Genomic DNA, 24,304 nt, shown 5'->3' on the forward strand with positions numbered 1-24,304 from the left:
GCCGGGCCGGGCCGGGGAGTGCGCGCGTGGGCCGTGTGCGGGCGACGGTCTCGCGGCGGAGCGGGGCAGAGGGCAGCGGCCCCGGGGCGCGCCCCCGGGCGCCCCGCGCCATGGACTTGCGCCGAGTTGGGACGCGCCTCGGCGGCGGCGCGCGGGGCTCGGCCCGGGCCCGGGGGTGCGCGGGCGCGCGCGCGGGGATGGCGAGGTAGGATGGCGGCCCCGCGCGACCCCTGCCGCCCCGACCCAGCGGCCGCCGGGCGGTGCCGCTGACTCGCCGGAGCGCCCCGCGCGCCCGCGCCCGCGGAGCCCTCGCCCGCGCAGCCCTCGCCCGCGCAGCCCTCGCCCGCGCAGCCCGCGCAGCCCGCGCCGCCCTCGCCTCTTCCTCCCCCGCGCACCTGCCGCCGCGCCGAGGCCATGTCGAAGGCGGCCGGAGGGGCGGCGGCGGCGGCGGCGGCGGAAAGTTGTCCCCCGGCCCCGGGCGGCCCGTCCGCCGCCCGCCGCCGCCGCCGCCGCCGAGGACCTGTCCAAAGTGTCGGACGAGGAGCTGCTGCAGTGGAGCAAGGAGGAGCTGATCCGCAGCCTGCGGCGCGCCGAGGCCGAGAAGGTGAGCGCGATGCTGGACCACAGCAACCTCATCCGCGAGGTCAACCGCCGCCTGCAGCTGCACCTCGGCGAGATCCGCGGGCTCAAGGTGAGCGCGGGCGCCCGGGCGGTGGGGCCCGCCCCCCCCCCCCCGCCAACAGGTGACCCTCCCGGGCAGCCCCCCCGCCCCCCGCCCCCCAGCCCAGCCCAGCCCAGCCCTTGGGAAACTTTTCCGAACTTCGGAAGCGATCGGGCCCCTTCCCGGCGGGGCGCGCCCGTGCGGGCTCCGGCTCCGGCTCCGGCTCCGGCTCCGGCTCCGGCTCTGCGGTGGCGGGAGGAGCGGGCGCCGCGGACGCGAGGTCGGGACGGAGCCGACGCGCGTGCGGGAACCTTTATTCTCCTCGCAACTCCGGAGAATCGGGTCTGGGGGCCGGGTCACAGCAGGGGCGGGGGAGCGAAGGAGCGAGTGCGGGGCACCTTCGTCCTTGGGGGTGGGGGTGGGGGTGGGGTGGGGAGCGGGTGCTCTGCAGCCCCGGCGGGGAGGGGGCGCCCGGGGAGGGGGCGCGGGCGCCACCCTCGGAGCTGGCGGGTGTCGCCCCGTGCAGAGGAGCTTGAGCTCGGCCTTTCCGTTTTTTACCTGCTCCTCTGCTCTCCTTCTCTACAGGTCAGATGGCGGCATCTGGGGTTCCTTGACCCCCTTTGCCCGTTCACCTCCAGTTTGATTGTAATGTCCCCTGGCATTGAGGGGGGGGCGAGGGGGTTTGAAAGGTACAGCCCCAAGTGTCAGGCAGGGATGCGTGCTTTCTGAATCAGCCTTCCCTCTTTGCTATTAGAAAAATAAAATAAAATAAAAAAAAAAAGAAGAAGAAGAAGAAGAAAAGCAAAACCCATCAACTTCTTTCCTCCCTGGAGGGCCCCGCGTGGGACCGCAGTGGGCCTGCCCGCGGGCTGGAGGAGCCCGGCCGGGACCCGCCCTGCCAGCCCAGCGCGCCCCGCAAACTTCCTCCCCTCGCTGCGCACGCCGCTGCCTGCTGGTATTCCTTCCTCTCATTGTTCTGCTTTTGTTTATAGGAAGCCAGACACAAACGAAAACACTGCAGGGACTTGAGGGAGCGAATTCCTGCAGGCACACGCTGTTCTTGTACCCTTGCACTCCCACCCCACATCTCAGGCTGTAGACACTTTCTTAGGGCTCCAGCTCTGGGATTTGGGGGCAAAGAGGTGCGGAGGGGCGGAAGGCTAGGTGCTCACCTGGGGGTTGGGCCCGATGCAAGTGGAGATGGCCTTCCCGGGGGGCCCCAACTCACTGTCATATAGTTCCTAGAGTGGGTGCAGTTAGGCGGATCCCACAAGCAGGAAAATCCCAAGGCTTACACTCTCCTTTGGTTTAATTCATTACTAATGGAGTATTTATTAAGTACCAGACTCTTGGGGAGTTAGAGGCAGGCTGGTGTAGTGGGAAGATCATTTCAGAGGTGGTTTTGCATCTAGAATCCTCATTTGCCAGGGGGGTGAGCTTGGGTAATTAATTTATCAGAACCTCATTTTAGTCATCAGTAGAATGCAAATGATCATAACCATCTCCTCAGGGGTCGCGACAGTGCTTTATGGTAATGTAGGGGAAGCTTTAATCCTGGACTTGACTACAAAACAATGGTAGATACAGTCATCAGGAGAGGCCGGGTGAATGTACGGGCGTGCACCTCCGGGGTTGGATTTCTTAGGTAAAGCTGGACGAAGCTATGTGGTTCATAACCTTCCAATTTAATCTTCCATGGTTTGGACTATAATGTAGCTTGGAAGAGTTTTTAATTAGGTAATTAATCAGTTTCCCAAGGATTTTAATAGTATGGAGCATTGACATCGTAGTTCAGAAATACTTGCAGGTTCTCTTGGGTTAAGTGGATTGCTTGTGTGTGTGTGTGTGTGTGTGTGTATTGAGGGGGGCCCTGGGTGAGTGGTGGGGGAGCCTAATCTTCAATCTAGTAGCTTCATTTAGAGAAATACCTATGAGGCCAGCTAAGGGCAGTTTCACCCCAAGTAGGAGGGTCTCCTGGTGGTCGAGATTCATGACCTGACATCAAAAGACTTCCCTGTCCACCTCCTTAACAAGTTTGGAAAGGTGAGGCTGGTTACTTTCTGATGCAGCCTCTACTCCCTTCCATCATCCCTGGCCAGTTACGTCAGAGCCTCCAGGGCCTGGGGCCCAGCCCTGAGGGGTTGTGGTAAAGCCCTGCTGAGATACCAGCCTTCTCCCTCCTATTCATCATCCTCACCCAGAACATCCCTGGACACCCTAATGATCCATTAATGTGGTCGACTGAATAAATGATCTGTGCACTTATTTATTTTGGCTTAACTAGAAGGAAGGATTTTTGGTTTTGTTTTTGGCTCTGATGGTTTGGGAGTCCCAGTTGAGGATGGTAAATTTAGGGTACTTCAGGCCACAACGCTTCTCTTTTTTATGTTCCTTTCTGTGATCTGCTTTTGAAATTGCATCTAAGTATTTTCAAGGCTACCAGGTGGTACTGCAGCTAGAGAGACGGGGAGATGGGAGCTAAGTTTTTCCTTTGAGGGGCCTGTGACTGGATCCAAGCACTGGCCGACTTGTCAGTGTTTCAGCATTTCAAGGGTAGGGCAGGGTGGGGCGGCACGGAGATAAAGGATTTGGAGTCTGACAATTTGGGCAGCGTGGGCAAGCTGTGAACCTCTCTGAACCTCAGTGTTCTCATCTGCTAAGCGGGGATGCTAATTCCACAAGAGGTTTGATGAGGATTAAATGCTGTGTAGATGAGGTTAAATAGCTTTCTCAAGGTCACACAGGTATCGGATGTTGAAAATGGGCTGACTTTCTTTTCTTTCAGCTAGTTGGCATTCTCTGGTTAGAACGTGTGATCCTGCAAGGGGTGGAGAAAGGGGATTCTGGTTCTGATGTTGTGAGGAGTTGGAGTCTGAGAACCATGTCTGTGCACTGCTGAGCATATAGCAATGTTCAGGTTGCTCTGACCTGGGATTTCAGGGGCCAAGGGACAGATTTGGGAGGAACTGAATCTATAGATTTCTTATGCATCACATTAATGTTCCTCTCTGCTCCCCAACACACCAATCCTCCTCCGCCCTGCAATGAAGAAAAATAGCCAACTGGAACCATTCTTTAACCACAGATACAGTTCTCGAGAGTCTCATGTATGAAGTTTTGAGAGGCATGCAATGAGGTGGGTTTAATCTTTTAAAAGTCCACTTTAGACGGATGGATAACATCTGGTGGCCAGTGGCAATGTTAAAGGGACAGTTAGTGTTTTGAAAAGGAAACCCGCATCTTAATGTGGAAGGTTTGAGGAAGCTGGATTATAAGGTTATTATCAAATCGGTTGCTTAGCTGTTCCACAGAAGGGAAAGGAAATAGCTCAGAATTGTATCCCTAAGAATATTATTTACTCTTGGAAGAAGGCATGATAAAGAAAGCTAAATAGGCCATTACCTCTTTTTTTTTTTTTTTTTTTTTTTTTTTTGCCATTACCTCTTCTACCTCAACTGGAATTCTGGGAAGTACACATGCTTCACTCCATTTGGAAAGACATTAGCTCCATGAGGCAGCACAACTCCTATTTATTTCCCAGTTCTGGAGAAATCAGGAAAAGCTGTGGGATGATCAAAAGGAAGTATTTTCAGATGGAAGTTCATTTAGTTGGAGAAGAACATGACTTGAACTTTCTATGAAGTATCAGGATTAAACTAAATGTAAGAATAATTTTTGAAGCTTAGAAAGATTAATTTTTTTTTTTAGTGTTATTTTCTCAGAGTATCCACACCTTCTGATTTCCCTTAAAAGCATCAATGTCAACAGATCATCTACTCTCTTATGACAGACTCCTACCTTGCAGAGGCTTATTGAGACTACAATATGACATTTTTTTCCTCCGGAGCCAGAGCCACATCCTGTTTTGGCCACAGGCCTAGGGCTTTAAAGAGTTGATCCATCCATAAACTCATACTGTTTACTGTACACAAGGCACCATGCCAGGCGCATCAGTTTACACAAAGAAAGACTTTAGAATGGACTCTGCCCCCACCCCCAGAGGCTAAGGTAGCTACATTTGAAAAAAAAAATGCCCATTGAATGCTTACAGGCATTAAGTGGTGAGTGGCAAAGTTACTTCATTCATTTGTGCTGGTCTCTGCTGCATGCCAACTGTTGTTCCAGCGTTAGGGGAGACTTCTCAGAGGAATCTCTCCTCTTCGGTGAGTTCATATAGGGAAGAGGACAGTATTTTCTAGGTGGGAAGCTAGATACAGGTGGGAGGTGTTTGGAGATGGCCAGGCCTGAGATCAGAAAGTGGCAATGAGAAGGGAGAGGTGGGCATCAGAAACAAGGAAACAGAATAGTCGGACACCAAGAGTTAGAATTGGAGTTAAAACCACGCTGTGCGAGATCTTCTTTCTCAGGCCTTGAAAATGACTCCCATGTTAGGCCCAAACTGTCAGAGGGTGCAGGGTGTGGTTGGCAGAGGTTATATATTTATTTTCTCATCAGTATCAAAGTGTTGGAAGGAGTCTGAGTTTAAGGGGATTAAGTCTCCTCTGAGTGCCTCTAGTTCTCTGTTGGAAGACTAGAGGTTTTCTGGCTTCATAACGCAAAGGAAAATCTTAGGTAGCAGCTCTATAATACCACCCCCTGGCTCATCCCTACCAAACCAAGGTGCTTCTAGAAACGGTCCCTTTACTATTTGTGTGACTGGAGAATAAAGGGGGACTTCACAATGCATTTTCAAAGTTCCTTGGTTCAGGTGTCTACAGTGGGGGTGCTGTGTTCTGGACACGTAGAGGTGGACAGAAGAGATGAGGTCACCATTCTTATGACTAGAGTCTGGTGAGTTCTAATAGCCACACTCAACCATATGTGATTGTAATAAGGGCCACAGAGGGAAAGTGAAAGGGATAACGGTAGAGCATATGAGGCAACCTTCTTTACTTATATTTTTAAGGATTCTACCTATTTGAGAGAGACAGAGTGAGAGGGAGCAGGAGCTGGGGGAGAGGGAGAGGGAGAAGCAGACTCCCCGCTGAGCAGGGAGCCCGATGCAGGACTTGACTGCACGAACCTGGGATCATGACGTGAGCCGGAGGCAGGTGCTTAACCGACTGAGCCACCCAGGTGCCCCACGGTGATCTGCTTAAGATAGAGGGTAGTGGTCAGGGATGGCTTCTGTGGGGATGTGACTATGAAGTGAGGCCTTTAGGTTGTTAGGGGGATGCATTCCAAGAGAAAGAGTGGAAGGACTTGTTCCTTGGGCCTTGAAACCAGGCCAGTGTCGGTGGGGTTCAGTTGGGGGTGGGGGATAGGTCCCGCCCTTTCACGGCTGTCCTCTGTGCAACCCACTCTCCTCTCCCTCCACCTGGATTAGCCTGGCGGCCTCCTCGCTGATCTCTCCTGACTTCCACCTTTGCCTGGTCTCCTTTTCTTCTATCCCCTCCTCCGGTTTGTTTTCCACACAGAACTATGGTGATTCTTTATAAAACGAACCTGTTGTGTCACTCCTCTATCCTCAGCTCACCAACAATCCAAAGTCCCTCCGTGGCTGCCAGGGCCCAGCATTAGCCAGCCCTGCCACCCACCGTGTTGGGTCTCATCTGTCCCAGCTCTGTTCTCCTTGCTCGCTGTGCTTCAGGCGCCCTGGCCTCACTACCACGTCAGCCATGTTGGTCTCAGGGCAAATCCCTGCCCTTCTCTCTGCCTGGGATCATCTTCCCTCAAACGTTTGCTCCTTCATTTCACCCAGGTCTTTGTTCCAATGTTCTCCTCTTCAGTGAGGTGCCTTCTCTTAAAAAATAGTTTTCTTTAATCTCCTTTAGTTTCCTTCCCAGCACTTTTCATGGCACGGCATTGTGCTCTATACTTACCTTATGCCAGTTTTTCCCACCAGAATGAAAGCCAGAGGGTGTCAGGGTGTTTGCTGTGTCCCCTGACACCTGCCTGGCACCTGGGCTGGTGCCTGGCACATCGTAGATGCTTAGTAAGTGGTTGTGAATGAATGAGTGGACCGCCGTTCGTGCGGGAGAAATGGGCCAGGTTAAGAGGATTGGGGGTCTGGGGAGACTTGAAGGATTTTGCACTTTGTCCTAAGGGCAGGGAGGTTCTTTTAAGGAAGGTAAGCATGGGAGGACAAGATGACATAAATCTCAGAGGTGGGGTTCAGAAGACCCGTTTGACTCAGAAGTGAAAGGGGAGGGAGAAGGAGAAGCCAGACATAACCACAGGCTCTTAGGAAGAGCAGCAGGATGGGCGGAGGTGGCATTTGCTGAGGGGTGCAGTTTGGGGGGGGCGGCTTTGGAAATCCTGCAAGAGTTTGGTGTTGCTTGTGTTTCCTGTGGGAAGCCCAGGAGATGCTCAGGGGGGACAGCCATTGGGGCTTAGACGCACGGGACAGAAACACCACTAGAGGGCAATTGTGCTGGTCCCCCGTGGGATCCGGGCTGTTCCTCTCATGTCAAGGGCTGAACACCGGGCAGTGCTTGTGTTTGTGCTGATGAAAGCTTGTCGCCTCAGAAGTCGGAAGCATTTCTCAGATCCCAAGCAGCCAGTTTCTCCCTGGAAGGTGGGGCAGGGATCCTTGGTTTTTATTGGTTTCTTGTTAAGTAACCGGCTGCTCCCTAGATACTGGCGGGGTGGCCTTGGGAAGGCCAGCTCTGAGGTCCAGTTCCCCCTCTGTAAAAGAACCATAATAATCATTATCCCCCCAATATTTTGTGAAAATTCGATCATCCAGGTAAGCACCAGACAGGGAGCGTAACCAGTGCCCACGATTGTTGTTTTAATGCCAGTCATCAGCTTCTCATCTCTCAGCTTCTCACCCGCCCCCTCACATCCCACAGAGTCCACCAGTTCCAGCCTCCCTGCCAGGAGGTCTGAGCCTGATGATGCCTCAACTGTGCACCTCCCTCTTTTCAGGACATCAACCAGAAACTCCAGGAGGACAACCAGGAGCTGAGGGACCTCTGCTGTTTCCTGGATGATGACCGGCAGAAAGGCAAGAGGGTGTCCCGGGAATGGCAGAGACTGGGCCGCTACACGGCCGGGGTGATGCACAAGGAAGTGGCCTTATACCTGCAGAAGCTGAAGGAGCTGGAGGTGAAGCAGGAGGAGGTGGTGAAGGAGAACATGGAGCTCAAGGAGCTCTGCGTGCTGCTGGACGAGGAGAAGGGTGCAGGCTGCGCGGGCAGCCGCTGCTCCATCGACAGCCAGGCCAGCCTGTGCCAGCTGACGGCCTCCACGGCGCCCTACGTGCGGGACGTGGGCGACGGCAGCAGCACCTCCAGCACAGGCAGTACCGACAGCCCCGACCACCACAAGCACCACGCGAGCGGGGGCAGCCCGGAGCACCTGCAGAAGCCCCGGGCCGAGGGCAGCCCGGAGCACCCCAAGCACAGGAGCACCAGCCCCGAGCATCTCCCGAAACCCAGGGCCTCCGGGACCCCGGATCACCCGAAAGCGCTCAAAGGACCCAGCCCCGAGCACCACAAACCCTTGTGCAAGGGCAGCCCGGAACAGCAAAGGCACCCGCACCCCGGGAGCAGCCCCGAAACGCTGCCCAAGCACGTGCTGAGCGGGAGCCCAGAGCACTTTCAGAAGCACAGGCCGGGGGGCAGCCCCGAACACGCCAGGCACAGTGGGGGGAGCCCCGAGCACCTGCAGAAACACGCCCTCGGTGGGAGCCTGGAGCACCTCCCCAGAGCCAGGGGCACCAGCCCTGAGCACCTCAAACAGCATTACGGGGGGAGCCCCGATCACAAACTCGTGGGCGGAGGAGGCGGCGGCAGTGGCAGCGGCGGAGGCAGCAGGGAGGGCACCCTCCGAAGGCAGGCGCAGGAGGACGCGTCACCCCATCACCGGAGTGTCTACAGTGGCATGAACGGTGGGTCAGTACGTGCTGGGGAACCGCTTTGGCTGGGGCGACGCTAGAGAGTCATGAACCGTGGAGGGCTTTCCAGCCACGGTAGGAAGCGCAGGTGCTGCCTAGGGAGTGGGTTGGGGACCCGAGCCAACATTTGCTTCCGAGGCTCCCTGTGTTTCTTCGCCTCGATTGGTTTTAGTTTATACAGTTCTCAGTCAAGTAAGCCCGGCGAAGACGGGGGATGAGGAGTCAGGGGAAGGAGAGAAACAAGAATTCAGGGCGAGGTGTGTGGGTATGGAGAAAAAAAGAGAACCCAGCTAAGGTTTTCTGGTCTTGAACTGGAGTATTTTCCTAGCTGTGTACAGTTTCCCACTGGGGTCCTCAAGCAACGGCTGACCAAAAGGTTTTTTGAATCCGGTTCACAGCTTATGTGCATAAAGAAAGGAATATTTATTATGAGAAACAGTAACACTGGGAAGAAATACGGTGTCCCTCAACAGGCTTGATGCCACATTGCCTGAATGCCTGTACATAGGCCTGACTTTTACCTTGATTCTATGTGTTGGGGGAACTTCCCTTTGCAGGAGAAACACATCAAATGATTTCCTTCCATACTCTTTCAAAACCCACCACCCTCTCCCTGGCTCCCTTACACATACTTTGAAGAGCATGCCCTTTTACACCGTGAGCCAGCCTCCCTGAGTCGTGTAAATGTTCCTCCTGAAAATGTACAGATGTGTTCAGACACTCCTTTGGTTTCTAGAGTGTAGTAACATCCACTGCGCTTGCTGGGACAGCTCTAACCCTGACCCTGAGCCTTTTGGAAGGAGTTAAATTTTCTGCATCTTGGTTTAAAACCACTTTGAATACCAAAGAGGGAGAAAAATCATCTCTTAAAACAAAGAAAACCCCCTCCCAATCCTTTGATGTTACTTATGGTTGAGTTAGAACTAACGTGTTTGGTTTTATAAACTGTAGGGGGTTTTCATCCAAAATACCTGAGGTTTTCTGCTTTATTGAAAGCTGCTGCCGAGTCTGTGCAGTCGGCTCTGAGCAGTGGTGGAGGCGGCCAGTGTGAGCAGTGAGTGACACGAAGAGGTAAATTGTCAATATTGTACCTGGGGATTTACCTGTTGGATCCCATTTCATCCTAATCCTTTTCTCCTGATGCTGAAAATTGACTCCTGAAGCTTGGCTTCTAATACATCCAAAGTTCTTTTATGTGCAGATGGAATTGGAAAGGATGGGGAAGATGGGATGCTGCTGCTTTTTGGGTTGGGTTGGGAAGTGGAGGCCGGGAGAAGCAAAGTCAAGTGTGTGCAGAGGCCCCTAGCTGGCTGGCTGGGGCCCTTCCTACGTTAATTGCACCCTCACTCCCTCTCTCCAGGACTGGCCCAGAAGCCGCCCTGATTGCTGTGGGCAGCCTTGGCTGTGCTCTTCTCATGAGAGATGAAAGTCATTTAAAAAGATATTTTAGTTATGTTACCCTGATGAGGTGAGCCGTTAGCTGTGAAGCTGGTTTTCAGGAGGTAATGGGTTAACCGGAAAGTCAAGTTAATGACTTTCTGATTTCTCAATTTCTTTTTAATTGAGTATGTAAATTTGTGCACTATTTTAGGGAAACTTTGTATCTTGACCCCCCCCCCCAAAATAATTTACTTAAGGGGCGGGTAGTTCATTTAGGAAACAATTCTTTTCTTTCCCAAAATGCTCGTTGAAAAAAAGAACGCCTCAAGTTTGATCGAGACATGATTAACTGACAGAAAAGATTTCAAGTGCAATTTTTAAGCAATACCTTGCATAAAGGTATATTTCTAGATGAGGATGACCTTACATCATGGCTTATTATTGCCTGCATTCAGATGAACTTATTGATTGAGCAAATGATTTTTAAAATGTAACCATTTTATTTGGCTAAAATTTCTGTATAACAGATGCATCATTTAGAGTGACATTGTATTTTATTCTTATGTTTACTTCAGGTTTTCTCATTCTTAAGTGACAAACCTGACAGTTGATATCCTCACCAAAGTATATTTGTAGTACATTTGCATTGCATTTTTATTCAATAATTAATTGGAAAATGAAGTGGCACAAAGAGGTGTGTGTGGATCATCAGCCTGTAAACTTGGGCGCTGGTAGCCTGCATGTATCCTGCCGGTACAAATTAATTTTTGATATGGTTGCTAAGACATGACTTTTCATATCTTTAATCCCCCCACACTTCGGTTGAATTGTTGGCCTAGAAACAAGTGGGAACCAGTAGCAAGATAAATCCCAAATTGCAGATTCATTGAGTCATTTATAGATTCATTCTGTTTGGAGTTTGTGTGAGATAATGAATGTTTTGGATGAACACTTGCACGTTTTTGAATGAAGAAAAAGTAGGTGAAAGCAGGTGGAAGTAAGTCTGCATTATGGCAGAATGAAATGGAAAAGAAACACATATGGGCATAATATTGTCTTACTTGTAACGTTCCTTCCAAAAAGACACATGTACCCTCTGAGGGAACATCAGTGAAAACAATTACTGTTTTAGTTGGTTGTGCCTTGGACATCGTTAAGTCTTGGTACAAACTCAGTGGAGGAAGCAGTTGATGAACTGGGTATCCAAGAGTTTCCTTTGGTTAAAACAGTTGGCTTAATTTCCAACTGGATACAAAGGTGAATGTGGGGACTTTTCCTTTCTTAAAAATAGCTAAGACTGTATAGCCTCATGTAAATGAGTAGCTGATTGAAGAACAGCACAAAGCAAAGACAAAACAGAAAAATAACCCCTCCAGATTGAACAACATGCTCATGAATTCATTTACTTTTTTTTTTAGAAGTTATTATTCAACTGTTTTTTTTTAATTTGCAGAGAATTCCATGCGCAAAGAGGAAGTAGATTCAACACCCTTACATCTAGACATTATCTGTTGTTTATCGACCTTTTGAAAAAGTTGCCTAATTATCCTGGTGGGTCTCGTTTACTTTGTGGTCTTAGAGCATGTCCCAGTGACCAGTAGCTTCACGCTGTCCTTCCACAGCACCCTAGCCAATGAGAGCACCCATGAGGAAACTATGGGTTTGTGTCAGGCAGGGTCCATTTAGAACTACGTTCGGCCTTGCTGGATGGAGTGTCAGGGTTGTGTGTGTTCAGCTTCCTCCTGAAAGCTTCTTAGGGCTTCCTTCTTTTGTGAGGGATCTCTAGAAAGAGCAAGTTGTTTCTCCTACCAGTTCTTTCTCTAGAGCAGGGCTTCTCGACAGTGGCACGACCAGGTAATTCTTTGTCGTAACGGGTTGCCTTCTGCATTTTAGGAGGTTTGGCAACATTCTGGGCTCTGAGCAACCCTCAGTTTGTGATCATTAAAGATGTCTCCAGACATTTCCAAATGGTCCCAGGGGGGTAGGGGAATGGCTAAAATTGCCCCCTGATTCAAAACCACTGCTTCAGAGAGAGCAGTGTTTTTCAACCTGGCTGCAGATTAAAATCACTGTGGTAGCTTTGAAAAAATGACCAATGCCTGGGCCCCACCTGCAGATACACATTGAATTGGTCTGGCCCTGTGTACGTTGCAGAAAAGAGCTCCTCAGGTGATTCTAATGCTCAGACCAGGTGAAAACCACTCCCTGGGTGAGTGCATGTTGTATAAGATGGGTGGACGTGTGTGTGGAGTGGTGAGGAACTCGAGCTTCTTGGGAAGACGAAAGTTAACATCCTTCCTTCCATTGTTGAATTCCAAGACTGAGAAGGACTGGCCAGCAGGTACTATGGAACATCAACCCTTGACCCCAGACCAAGGTCCTCAGATAAACACCTTTGGGGTACGTGCTGAAAATTTGAGTTTTTGATGGATGGGATTTTTAGGTGAACTTGGGGGAAACTCTGGCATATGAGTAGATAAGAGCTACTTGTTCAAGGCTTCACATCCAGACTGAAAGAAGCACATGGATTTCTAACCCATTTATAGTGGATGCCGATGGTGCATGTAGATCAAGTAAGGCCTGCGATGCTAATGAATGTTTCCCACTGAGAATACTGCGTTTCACATCTCCCACCTCATAAGTTTTACTCTGAGTTTTTGGCTTTCTCCTTATTCTCTGTTGAGGTTATTAATGAGTGAACGAAAAATGCTGATAACACAAAATGACCTTGTCTACGAGGGGTAAGATAACCTGCGAGTGGGAGAGCCCAGCAGGAATTCTCTGAAGCAAGGTTGTCTGTAAATTAAGTAGTGGTGCACTATAGCATGAGTAATTGCTCTCATAAATCTTTTATTTTGCTTAGAAAAAGTCAGAACATCATTTATGAATGATTTTGGACAATAGGAATTAAATGTCTCCTGGGAGAAAAATTCTAAGTTACAGAATACCAGAACTGATTTAAATTGAGGACCTCAGAGTGTTGTTTTCTATTGTGTGAACTGACATGTAGCTGGTAAAAGAAGTAGATGATGCTTTTTGATCCCTAAGCTTCAGTATGGCAATCTGGTAGTTTTAAACATGCTTCGATAGGACATCAGTTTAAGAAGGTCTGAAAAATAGAACCAATTATCATACCATACTTGTGTATGCAAAGCATAGTGCATTTTTCATGAGAATACATTTTGATTTAATGACAGAGCTTAATACTGGAAATACAGATTAAGAAATTTCTAAATATTTTAAGAGGCAAGCTATTATTGGAAAACCTAGATGGCTTAGAAAGGTATTTTCCGGTAGAATTTAAGGTTTTCAACTCTACTTGCAATAAGAAAGCTATAAAAATTCTTTTAAATTTAGGGGACCGTTTTCTTTTTTCCAAAGGAGATGATCTGTATCTACAATCTATATGTGTGTATGTATATATTTTTGTTAATAAATAAATTTGTACCTGAACAATATCAGACATTCAGTTTGATTCTATTTGGTCAAACCAGATGCATCCAGCATCCACTCATGGAAACCAGTTGATGCTGCGAAGTCCAGAATCCCTTTCACCTGATTGCGGTCATGTTCTTTATTTAGACCCAACTGAAGTCCATTAAATGTTTGTATTTTTGGCTCGTTGCCAGAAGATGTAACAGAAAAAAAAAATCATTTAATTAGTGATACATTTATCCTCTTAACAGAAATAATTTAAAACCAAGCAGGAGAAAGTGCAAAGTTACGGTGAGTATTCCATTTGCTGGACACCTTTTCAGAAGTGTCAAATGAGTACAAATACGGTGATCTGCCATAAGGCTATACATTCACTCACGGTGATGATAGATAGATGGAGGCAGTGGTGTAGGGATCAGTCAAGCTCCACTGGTCAGAAAAAAGAATGTGAAGATGAACTTTGCCAAAGCTTTAAAAATAGCGATAATAAAGTTTTACTTGTGAAGTATCATTGGGCCAGTGTATGCTTGATGGAATAAGTTTTCCAGACAAATGTATGACCTTAGGCTCTAAAACTCTGTAAATTGTAGCCACGGCGGATGCTTATAGGCCTCCTTTGCCCCTATGGTAGATAGAACCGTGAGTCCCTTAACATCAGCTGGCCCCACATGGCTATTCTTTTCTTTCTCCATGTTTACTTTCAAATAATAGGTTTGCAGTCACTTCAAGTAGCAGTATGCCAACAGCAGTATTCCTTGCTGCCCTCAGCAAGCCTGACTTTAACTTATTTTCTTTCTCACTGCTGTTTCTAAATTCTGTTCTCTTTCTAGTGCTTGGTCATACTTTGGGAAAGTAGATAATCACACTGATTAGAATGGTTTTTTAAATAGGAATGAATGACGTTAAAGTGTCCTTCTGGCAGTAAGATGCATGAGCTATAGTGCATGGTCCATGTGTCCTGCATTGGTACATACTTTGGCTTTTCAAGGTTCCTCTTGGCTTATTTTCTGGGTAGTGACTATACTTAAGGGAACTCAGATATTTCTGTAATATAAGAAATACTTGCTTTTTGGATACTTGAGCACAACCAAGTTGCCTTTAATGCTATTTTAGTACATAACGTTCATGGGACATATTGTGTACTTCTGAAAAATTATTTTAGATTTGATTCCAGGAAATATTAAGAATACTTTATATTCTGAATATTTAAGAAGTTAAGAATGTCTCATGTTGTGAAATTAGCCCATTTTCAAGAATCTAGGAAATTTTGAGATTCAGTATCAAGAGCAGACCATGGGACACTGGAGAATCCAGACATGAAATCTCAACTCTAATTTATAAAAGTCTCTAGTCCACAGGAGAATGAAGTTCAGGTTATTGCTGCCCCTGACATAAATGACCTCATCTTTAGAGTGCTGTTCAAGAGTTTGCAATAAAAAGAGTGGCTGCTCTTTCTGAGATGGAGCATCTTTAAGCGGAAGAGGTGTTAGAGAAAGTGGCAGAAAAATAGCAGGTTGCATTATCACCCTTCTGCAGGCAATACTGGTTTGTCTTCCTTAAGATAAAAGACCATAACTGGCTTTTCACACACGGCTGGATGGTGGTCATTTACAGTTTTCACCTAACAGAGAGTTGCGAATTATAGAGTTTCCATACCTGAGTCCTTATGGAAAGGTGCAGAAGGACTTGGGATATGGTCTTGGACATGGATTGGAATGAGGCACACATTTAATTACCAGATGAATGAAAACTCCAATAATATTTTAGTGTTTTTTTTTTTTTCCTTCAGATTCTTATGTAGGCCTTTGGTAGGCTTTTTGTAAGACAGAGTATGTTAAAGAGAAAGGTGGGGTTTGGTGATTTCTCAGACTGTTTTAATTATTTGTATTCTATGCACATACCCACATCGTATTTAGTATTCTTGTATGTGTGCTTAATAGAACATTAAATGTATTGAATTTCAGTCTATTGAATGACTTTTTTTTTAATACCTCTTTCATTTTTCAGCTACATAAAAGAAAGTGGTGAATCTTTACATTTTAAAATCTTGCAAACAAAACATGTAGAGCACTGCTTCTGGCTGCTGATATAGTTGAGGGATAGGATGTTTTGGTTAACTTTTGGCCACAGACTCCAAGGTCTCTGATGCTTCTTCGGTGAGATGGCTTTTCTAGTCCAGTGTGTTCATCTCTGCACTAAATTCATAAATTTGTCTTCTAGTCTTTTTTTTTTCCTTTTTAAAGGAAATGGAAAGGTCTTCTCATTTTCCATCCAATTTTTTAAAGAAGATTTTTAAAAAGTTTATTTGAGTGAATGTGAGAGAGCATGAGCAGGGCAAAAGGGCAGAGGGAGAAGCCGGCTCAGATCCCAGGACCCTGGCCATGACCTCAGCCAAAGGCAGATGCTTAACCTACTGAGCCACCCAGGTGCCCCCTTCCTTCCAATTATTAAGGGGTCTTTTGGGTTTTAGAAGATATTCCTAATCTAGGCTGTGTATAGCTACAGCTTCCTGAGTGTCTGTAATTACTAGTTGGCTCAATATCGATGAGAAGCATGAATTGCATGTGGGGACATGGTATGTATGTGTGCTTACTAGTAGAAAAACCTAATTAGTGATGAATATTTACATGCAAATATATGCACACATATATGCATAGGTGTATGTTTTAATTCAATTGAGAATGAGTTTTTTAATGCTGATGAATAGAAAGAAATTGGGACACTGTGGTTGTATTTAGTTCAGGAAGTCAGAGAATCCTAGAACTTAAATCTGTAAAGTACTCTGTATTTTATCAGTTTAACTTTCCCATTTTCTGAAGGAGAAAATTGACTTCCAAAGAAGTTCAAAGAATTCTCCAAGGCCAATTGCCAGTTAGCAGAAGGCTAAAATCAAGCTGATTCACAGGGCACAAAATTTGTCTTATAAGGAAGACCTTTAATCTTACAGACTTTGAGGCCGCTTGAAGTAGGGGTAATGTTAATTATGAAGATCCTAAATGGAAGAGAGAACTGTTCTTCCTCCAGTCCTGTTGGATAATCCTGAAAACCAGAGTCCTGCAATGATAAGAATGAGACAAGGTGAATGCCAGTAGAAACTGGCTTAGAAGACCTGATGGTCTAGCAGGAGAGCTCATATCTGTTGCCTGGGAACCTCTGAGTAGGCCAGATGGGGCACATGGTTCACAGCTCAATGGTCAGCTCCTGAAATGCATCTTAGAAGGAATAGCCTCAGGCTAAAACCTTCCTGCCCTTTTTCTGCCTACGTGGACTCTTCCCCACTTCAAGGCCATATTCCTTCCACATAAATATTCTTGGGATGATGGACTGACCTTAGTCCTGTCCTCACACATCCACTTGCATTCACTGCCAAAATGCTGGGTGTCTGGAGAAGTGTCAGCTCCTGGACTGCAAGAAACAGAAGGGAGAGAGACCAGGAGCAAGAGGATGGGCCAGATGGCAACACCAACTGCTCTCAAGGAGTTGTGTTTTTTAATAACTCAGCTTGCTGCAAACAAAACTAATTAAGCCAGTTATTCTGATTTATGCTACTATAGGCAGAAGTAGAGTACACTTACGTTACACTTTTGATGGCATTTAAAAGGTCAGAATATCTGAGTTGCAGATTCCTGTTCGAAGCAGCCTGGTCTGTTGAACCACTCTTGAGAATTCAAATTAACCATGCTCATTAATTCCGCATCTCTTCTCTTTCCCTAGACAGCAAGTGCCAGTTCACCCAAACCGAATAATAAGACCCTGAAAGGCAAGTTATTAGTCTTATCTGCAGATGATGGATTAGATGCAGCTCCCAGGAAAGTGAGCCAAGAGTCAACTTAGAGTAAGAAAGTATGAGCTAGCAGACAAAGGCGGTGTGAGGGGATGAGGCCATGAAGAATTTCAGAGGGTCTGTCTGGCAGTGGACGTCCTTAACAGGCACCCGTCTTACACTCATGGGTAGGCCTCTTGCTGATTATAAGAACCCACCAGAATTGTCCTGGTCGTGAAGCCGTGGTGGTGGAGGCGGCGGCGGCAGCGGTGGTGGGGAGCTAGCTGAATTTAGATGCATATTTTACATGTGAGGGTACTTTGGAAGAGAGTACACTTAGCATTATGATCAATTAGGGGGTCTAGAAATAAACATTATCCAGGTGGTTTGCCATGAATAGCTCCCCCGGCATAGTGACATTCATGAGAAACCGTTTGGCACCATCAAGCTTTTCAAAATTTGTGGAAGAACAGGCTTAAAAATTATTTCTATAGTGTCCCTTTAACATTAAACTGAAGACCAGTACTTCAGTCCTTCTTACCTTAACACTATGTGCCACATGGTTTTCACCCCAGTCTCTTTGGCTTTCCCTGTGTGTTCTCAAAATTGCCCACTTTGAGGTTTGTTGGCCTACCACATAAATCTGTCTTTATTGGAAACCTTGTTCTCACCAGAGTCTATACAGCCATGTATACAAAAAACAGTCATTTTAAAAAGAGCTAGGCCTGTTACTATTGAACGTTTTCACAAAGCTTATTTGGTTATTTTTATATTTGTAGGTATCTATTGGATTTCATATATTAAAGTAGTATGTAAATAACCATCCTTAAATTGGCATGTGGCATTTAAACTTTATTTAAAGCCTTAAAGCAGTGAAACAACTTTATAAACCTCCTTTAGCCAAGTTCTATTTTAATTGTGAGTAGAAATGATAGGTCTTTTAAGATGTATTTAAAGATCCTTAAAAATAAAATAACGAGTAAAAAAAAAAAACCCACTAAACTAGTGTGATGCACTAACTCCTTAAAAGGCATCAAGAGAGAGGAAAAGATGCTCAACATCCCTCATCAGGCAACTGCAAATCAAAAAGACCAGAAAGCACAAGTGTTGGCAAGGATGTGGGAGTAAAGGAACCCTCGTGCACTGTTGGTGGGAATATAAATTGGTGCAGCCGCTGTGGAAAACATTTGGAAATAAAGTCAGACTAAGAAAGACAAATCTGATATAATTTCATATGTGGAATCTAAAACAAAACCAATGAATAAACAAAAACTAGAATCCAGATCTGTAATACAGAGAACAAAGTGATGGTTGCCAGAAGGAAGAGGGGAGATGGGGGGATTGGGAGAATGGGTGAGGAGGAGTAGGGGATCCAGGCTTCTGGCTGTGGAGTGAATAAACCTCAGGAATAAAAGGTAGAGCCTAGGGAATGCAGTCCGTGGGACTGGAATAGAGCGTGGTTGTACGGTGACAGCTATGCTGGCGGTGAGTGTGGCCTAATTAATGGAGAAGTTGGATCACTATGTTGTACCCCTGAAACTGGGGTTAACTGTTAACGATGTGTGTCGACTATACTTGAGGTTTTTTTTGTTTGTTTTGTTTTTTGTTTTTTGTTTTCAAAAAAGTGGTGAAGAGTCCGTTAGTACATTCCTGGAGAAGATGCCCCTAAAGTTGTTCACGTGGAGTCCCCCAGTTTGTTGAAGTCCCCACAAATTCAATATAAATAATTTAAGAAATTAAATAAAGGCATCCTGGCACAATTGCCCAGCTGGTGATGTGGATCTATGGGATTGACTTTGCTTCTTTCTTGCTATGTGACCTTTAGCACACCACCACCTTTTGTGGGCAAAATAATTTCTCCCTCGAGTAAGGGGCTCCGGATAGGGAATTGTTAAGTCCATAGTCCCAGAATTTAAGTTTTCCAGATATAAAGGACCTAAAAATAAACTTGGAAGTGCCAGCTTTTTACTTTTGTTAGGCGTGCACTATAAAATCATAATCCTCATCTAACACTATCATTTCATAGAAGATCATTTGGATATTTAATGCAGGAAAACATATTTACTAAAGATCAGTCTTTCTCCCTAAAGAGATAGCTGGCAAATGTTGTAGTGCTGCAACTCTGTTGAACATTTTTTTGGAATAATGTGTAGCCCAGAGTTCAGATTCAACAATGCAATACCAGGTACATTTCCAGTGTCCACTACACTCGGGGTACTTTATCGCTGCCATCATAGGAAATCTGGTTTCCCCTTGGTATGTTTGTTGATAAACAGAATTCTCAGAGTTAATTCAGTTTCCCTTAAGCACAGTCCGTGTGACTCAGTGGAAGCCAGGATTCATAATCCACATATCGCTACCAGATTCTTGCCCACTTTCTCCCCAGGACAGAGCCTCCTATGGCTCTGGCCAGCTTAGATTGGGGGTTCCTCTCTCTGCTGTCCCACCGTCGTCTTCCAGTGTTTGTGCTGCTGGGGCTGGGCTCCTACCTGAGAACAGTAAGGTTGGTATCCCAGGGGGGCTTCTGTGCTGAGGAGACTTCACTGTGCGTGGTCCAACATGAGGACCATTGAGCTAAATGTGCTCTGTGCACCATTCATTGTGCTTGATGGGGACCTGGTCAGGATTGTAGGAGGCCTCCTAATAATGATAGGGTGGACCCAATCCCTTTTCAAGTGGCGACACTGGTGAGTCTGAATACCTTGTTGGTGCGCAAGGAGCTAGAAAGGCTCTAGTGGAGGTGACTTGGGATTTGTACAGTTCTGAAGTCAGCCTGATGTCTGGTTTCTTGTGCTTGGGCACATGTCAGAGGGCAGACTGCAAATGCACTGGCCATGTATGAAATGTGTGCGTTCTGTTTGGACACTTCCAGGTTTTTGAACGTTGCTTAGTGGAACGATGCTCTGGAAAATCAGAATGAGGGATTTCATGTTCTCCTCAACTGAGACTGGAGTTTTCTCAAGTTTCTTTGCCATTTTTTTTTTTAAGATTTTATTTATTTATGAGAGACAGAGAGGCAGAGAGATAGGCAGAGGGAGAAGCAGGCTCCAGGCAGGGAGCCTGATGTGGGACTCGGTCTGGCATCTCCAGGATCACACCCTGGGATGAAGGCAGATGCTCAACCACTGAGCCACCCAGGTGTTCCTTCTTTGCCATCCTTGCACCACATGGGAAAGTATGGCTATCACCTAGAGTTTAGGAGAGTAAACCGATGACAAGTCCATGGCACCAGGCTCTTCATGTGATGATGATGTGTCTCCTCTAACTAGATATCAGTGGCCTTTTTCTGAAACCTTTGGACAGGATGAAGACCTTTTCTCCTTTCTTCATTTTAATCCTATTACTTTACAGCTGTGTAGGAACTCGTTTGGAGTAAGGCTCTTGAATGAAATCGGGAGGGTAACATTAAGTGAGAGGAAGGGCAAAAATCTAAGCAATCTCGTTGTAAATCATTGCCTTGACTCATCAGGCAGCTACAAGTTCTCAACACCGCCAGGGATAATAGAGATTTATTACAACAAATTAAAGGCTAATCGGAGTGTGTCCTGTGATAAACAACATAGTAAAACAAACATAAATGACAGTAAGGGGGAAGCATGAGTTGATAAAAGACTCCTAAGTGTGGGTGGTAGTAGAAGACCAAATTCTGTTCGTGGCTCACTTTGTGTATTTCTGCACTGTTCCATGTGTGGATGGGAGATTATTGGGAATAATGCATAAATGTTGGGCCAACAACTATTAAGTGTTTCATGTGGGTGCAGCATGGTGATAGATACTGCATGAGGTAGAGCAAAGCGAGCCACAGCCCCCCTCGCACTCAAGAGTTGATGGTCTGACACACCCGTGGGAGGATGGAAGTAACAGTCAAGGTGCATGATTAAGAACCAAACAGAATGAACTCCTGGTGCCATGGGTCTTTGTGGGCCTGGGAGGTGGCTCATGGGCTCCAGGCCAGGGTTGGCCGCTTATGGAAGTGTGTTGTAAGCTTGAGTCCTGGGGAGTGCCTGGATCTGGGTAGGCTGGCACGAGGGGTGGGGATGTCTGGGAGAACTGAGCAAACAGCATTGGAGAAATGATGAGTAGATCTGTGCTGGTGTCTTTGCTAGATTGCGGTAGATCCTTTTAGAAACTAAGTAGGGGCTAGGCAAAGTGTTAAACGTTGTGCGTGGGTGCTTCCTACTAACAGGGTTTGTGTCCAAATGGGGAGAAACGTAAAATGTTCTCCATTCTCTAGACGTTGTAATTAAACCAAGTGGGCCTGGAAAGCGGAGTTTCTTAAGCAATAAAAAACGAAACAAAACTCTTGTTGGGATTTTATAACTCAGTTTAATGCTAATAGTTTTTTTTTTTTTTTTTATTCCTTTTCTTAAGTGTTCTTGGGCTAAGCAGTTGTACAATGGTCAGGGCTTCAGGGCTCTATAGACTCAGATTTATGCCACCATGTAAACCTCTTCCATTATTTTATTCTTTCTAGCACAGGTTATGCTGCATGACCACTTCTTTTTAGTGGAGGAGTTTTACAGTGAGGGTTATCAGTTAAGAAAATCTATCCTCTGACTGCAATCTTCTGAGTCAGTAATGAAGATGTTATAAGATTTGGGGGAAAATATGGCCTAGTTGCCTGGAAGGCAGAAAGATAGTGCTAAGTAAAAATCAATGAACTGATTCTGTTAAAACAATAAAGAAAGAAAAATAATCTTGAAACCCGTTGACCCTCTGGTAAGTCTAGATAGGAAAATTAACCTACTTTAGCCTTTATAGTTCATTCATTTTGATGTTTTGCCACTTTAGTATTTTGACCTCATTTTAGCCTGTGGTGTTGGATGTTAAGTCTCAGATCATTTTCAGACTTTGCTCCATTGAGCCCTCGTGGGTCCGTGGAGCCTCTTTGGAAACAGGTTGAAGTGAGTGAAGGGAAATAGGCTGGTTCACCCCCTCGCCCCAACCACTGTACCCCTCGGCTGGGGCAACCCTATATTCACCTGGTTTGTTCACACTTCTGCTTAAGCTTTTACTTGAACAGATTTGACTTTACAAAGTTTGAAAACCTTTGGTCCAAGCCAGAGACACCAAAAGCCAATATTTTGGACACACCAGCCAAATTTCTGGACCAGTGAATGGCTGGTCCCTGATAATACCGTTTCTGGATTCTTCTTGTCACTGAATGTGCATACTTGGTCACATCTGTAGGGATACGTATGTTATAAAAACACACAATGAAGTTAACTTATAGGCATGGGGATTTTTTCAGAGATAGACATCCATGTTGGCATATCTTCGAAAACTTTGACCTTAGGTTCTTGTCCTTAGTCTCCACTATGTGTTCTTTATTCTGTGGTGCCCTCTGGGGCTGGAGAGGAAACAAAATATAAATTCTGTAAAGGAAACCAAACTGTTGATAACCTCTACCTGCAACTGCTGAGGTGCTTGTTGCACCTTCCCTTTTCCTTTCTTTGCTATGGAACTGTCTGGGCAGACTGTCTATTTTAATAGCTTAATTAGATAAATGTGAGCTTTGTTGTGACCTCAGTGAGGTTCCTTGAATTGGCTGTCTGCCTCAATTCTGAGTTCTTATAGGAAGGTTTACTTATTTAAGAGCTAGTTCTGTGGGTTTTTAAAAATATTTATCTATTTTAGAGAGTGAACTTGTGCATGTGTGTGTGCGTGCATGCACCCACGTGGGGGGAAAGGCAGAGAACCTTCAAGCAGACTGCCCACTGGGCAGGGGCCCACTGTAGGGCTCCATCCCAGGACCCTGAGATCATGACCTGAGCCGAAATCAAGAGTTGGATGCTTAATCAACTGAGCCACTCAGGTACCCCAAGAGCTAGTGTTTAATAGTATTCAGCATACTGAATTTCGTTAGCTCAGAAAAAATAAAATTGCTAATTTTATCTGTAAAATGAAATTTGGTTCTGGTTCTCTTCCTTCCATTTTACACACACAGACATATGCCTAACCTTCTCCCAACACCTACTTGAACTCACTGAAGATCCAGCTTCACTGTAGCAGAGTACTTTTTTTTTTTTTTAATTTTTATTTATTTATGATAGTCACAGAGAGAGAGAGAGAGAGAGAGAGAGAGAGAGAGAGAGAGAGGCAGAGACAGAGACATAGGCAGAGGGAGAAGCAGGCTCCATGCACCGGGAGCCCCATGTGAGATTCGATCCCGGGACTCCAGGATTGCGCCCTGGGCCAAAGGCAGGTGCCAAACCGCTGCATCACCCAGGGATCCCCTGTAGCAGAGTACTTTGGAGCAGTGGGGTGTATGAGACAGCAGCACAGGATCCTTTACTTCCCTGTAGTCACGGTTCCTGGACTCTGAGGATAATGTAAATCAAGAAAAGCCTGGTTTGCTGAGTAGAATCTTAGAATTTGGTGAGCACATGGTGAAGCACTTGCCATGAGGTCAAGCGACGTTCTTGAGCTCAGCTTGACTCAGACTTTCATTGTGATTTTATAGGCTTTCAGATGACAAGCAAGCTTTCACATTGTTCTCCTTCAGGCTCACCCAGAATGTGATAAAAGGGATGTGGAGGAGAAGGGAACGTATTAGGACAGCTGGCAGCATTGGCTCTTAGCCTGCAGGATGTTTCTTCCCATCTACTTGTAAACTCTTGGCGCTTCATGGTCTTCAGCATCCGCTACTAAATGTTGGAAAAACCAGAATTCCTTGGGTACCCCATATCAATCTAAAAAATCCCCCATTTATAATCCAGACAGGAGACAGCAGGCATTCTTCACCTGTTTGGAGGACTTTCTTGTGCATGGGAGTCTAAGGTCTAACGCAGGCAGAAAGGAAAGGAAGAAATCTTTTGGCCATGGTGGCCAAGTCTGGGCCCTTCTGAGCTATCCTTCTCTGAAGGCCTCCTGACCAGATCACAGAGCGGTGGTGGATTTGACTTTGCTATCTGAGTTCATGTTTAAGTCATCTTTAATATTCAGTCTTGATAGGATAATTATATCCTAGCTCATTTGTACAGATGGCTGTGGTACAGTGATTTCACAGAAAGTAAATAGAATGCTAATTTGTTGAATGCAACCTATTTGAAAGTAAATATTCTTGCTGAGTCTCATGTGACTTCTTTTCTCTGCTTCTTATAAAGAAAATTAAAACAGACAACTAAAACCCTAGTCACTTACAAGATTAATTTAGGCCTGGGTGGTACTTTGTAAAAACTACAAAGATGCAAATAGGAGTCTGTTCTTTTCTTTCTTTTGGAAC

The 24,304-nt window shown here is 46.2% G+C and overlaps 1 protein-coding gene across 1 annotated transcript in view; it reads left to right on the top strand.

Annotated features, from left to right (window-relative positions):
* The first annotated feature begins 345 nt into the window (after nucleotides 1-345).
* CCDC85A (coiled-coil domain containing 85A) overlaps nucleotides 346-24,304 on the top strand; it is a 191,173-nt gene continuing 167,214 nt past the window's right edge. The window contains 3 exon segments of the mRNA XM_055329278.1: nucleotides 346-492; nucleotides 494-691; nucleotides 7,532-8,495. Coding sequence (XP_055185253.1) covers nucleotides 415-492; nucleotides 494-691; nucleotides 7,532-8,495 — 1,240 coding nt within the window. The 5' untranslated portion in view covers nucleotides 346-414.

The sequence above is a fragment of the Nyctereutes procyonoides genome, unplaced genomic scaffold, assembly GCF_905146905.1.
Source record: "Nyctereutes procyonoides isolate TBG_1078 unplaced genomic scaffold, NYPRO_anot_genome, whole genome shotgun sequence".
In the NCBI taxonomy this organism is placed as follows: domain Eukaryota; kingdom Metazoa; phylum Chordata; class Mammalia; order Carnivora; family Canidae; genus Nyctereutes; species Nyctereutes procyonoides.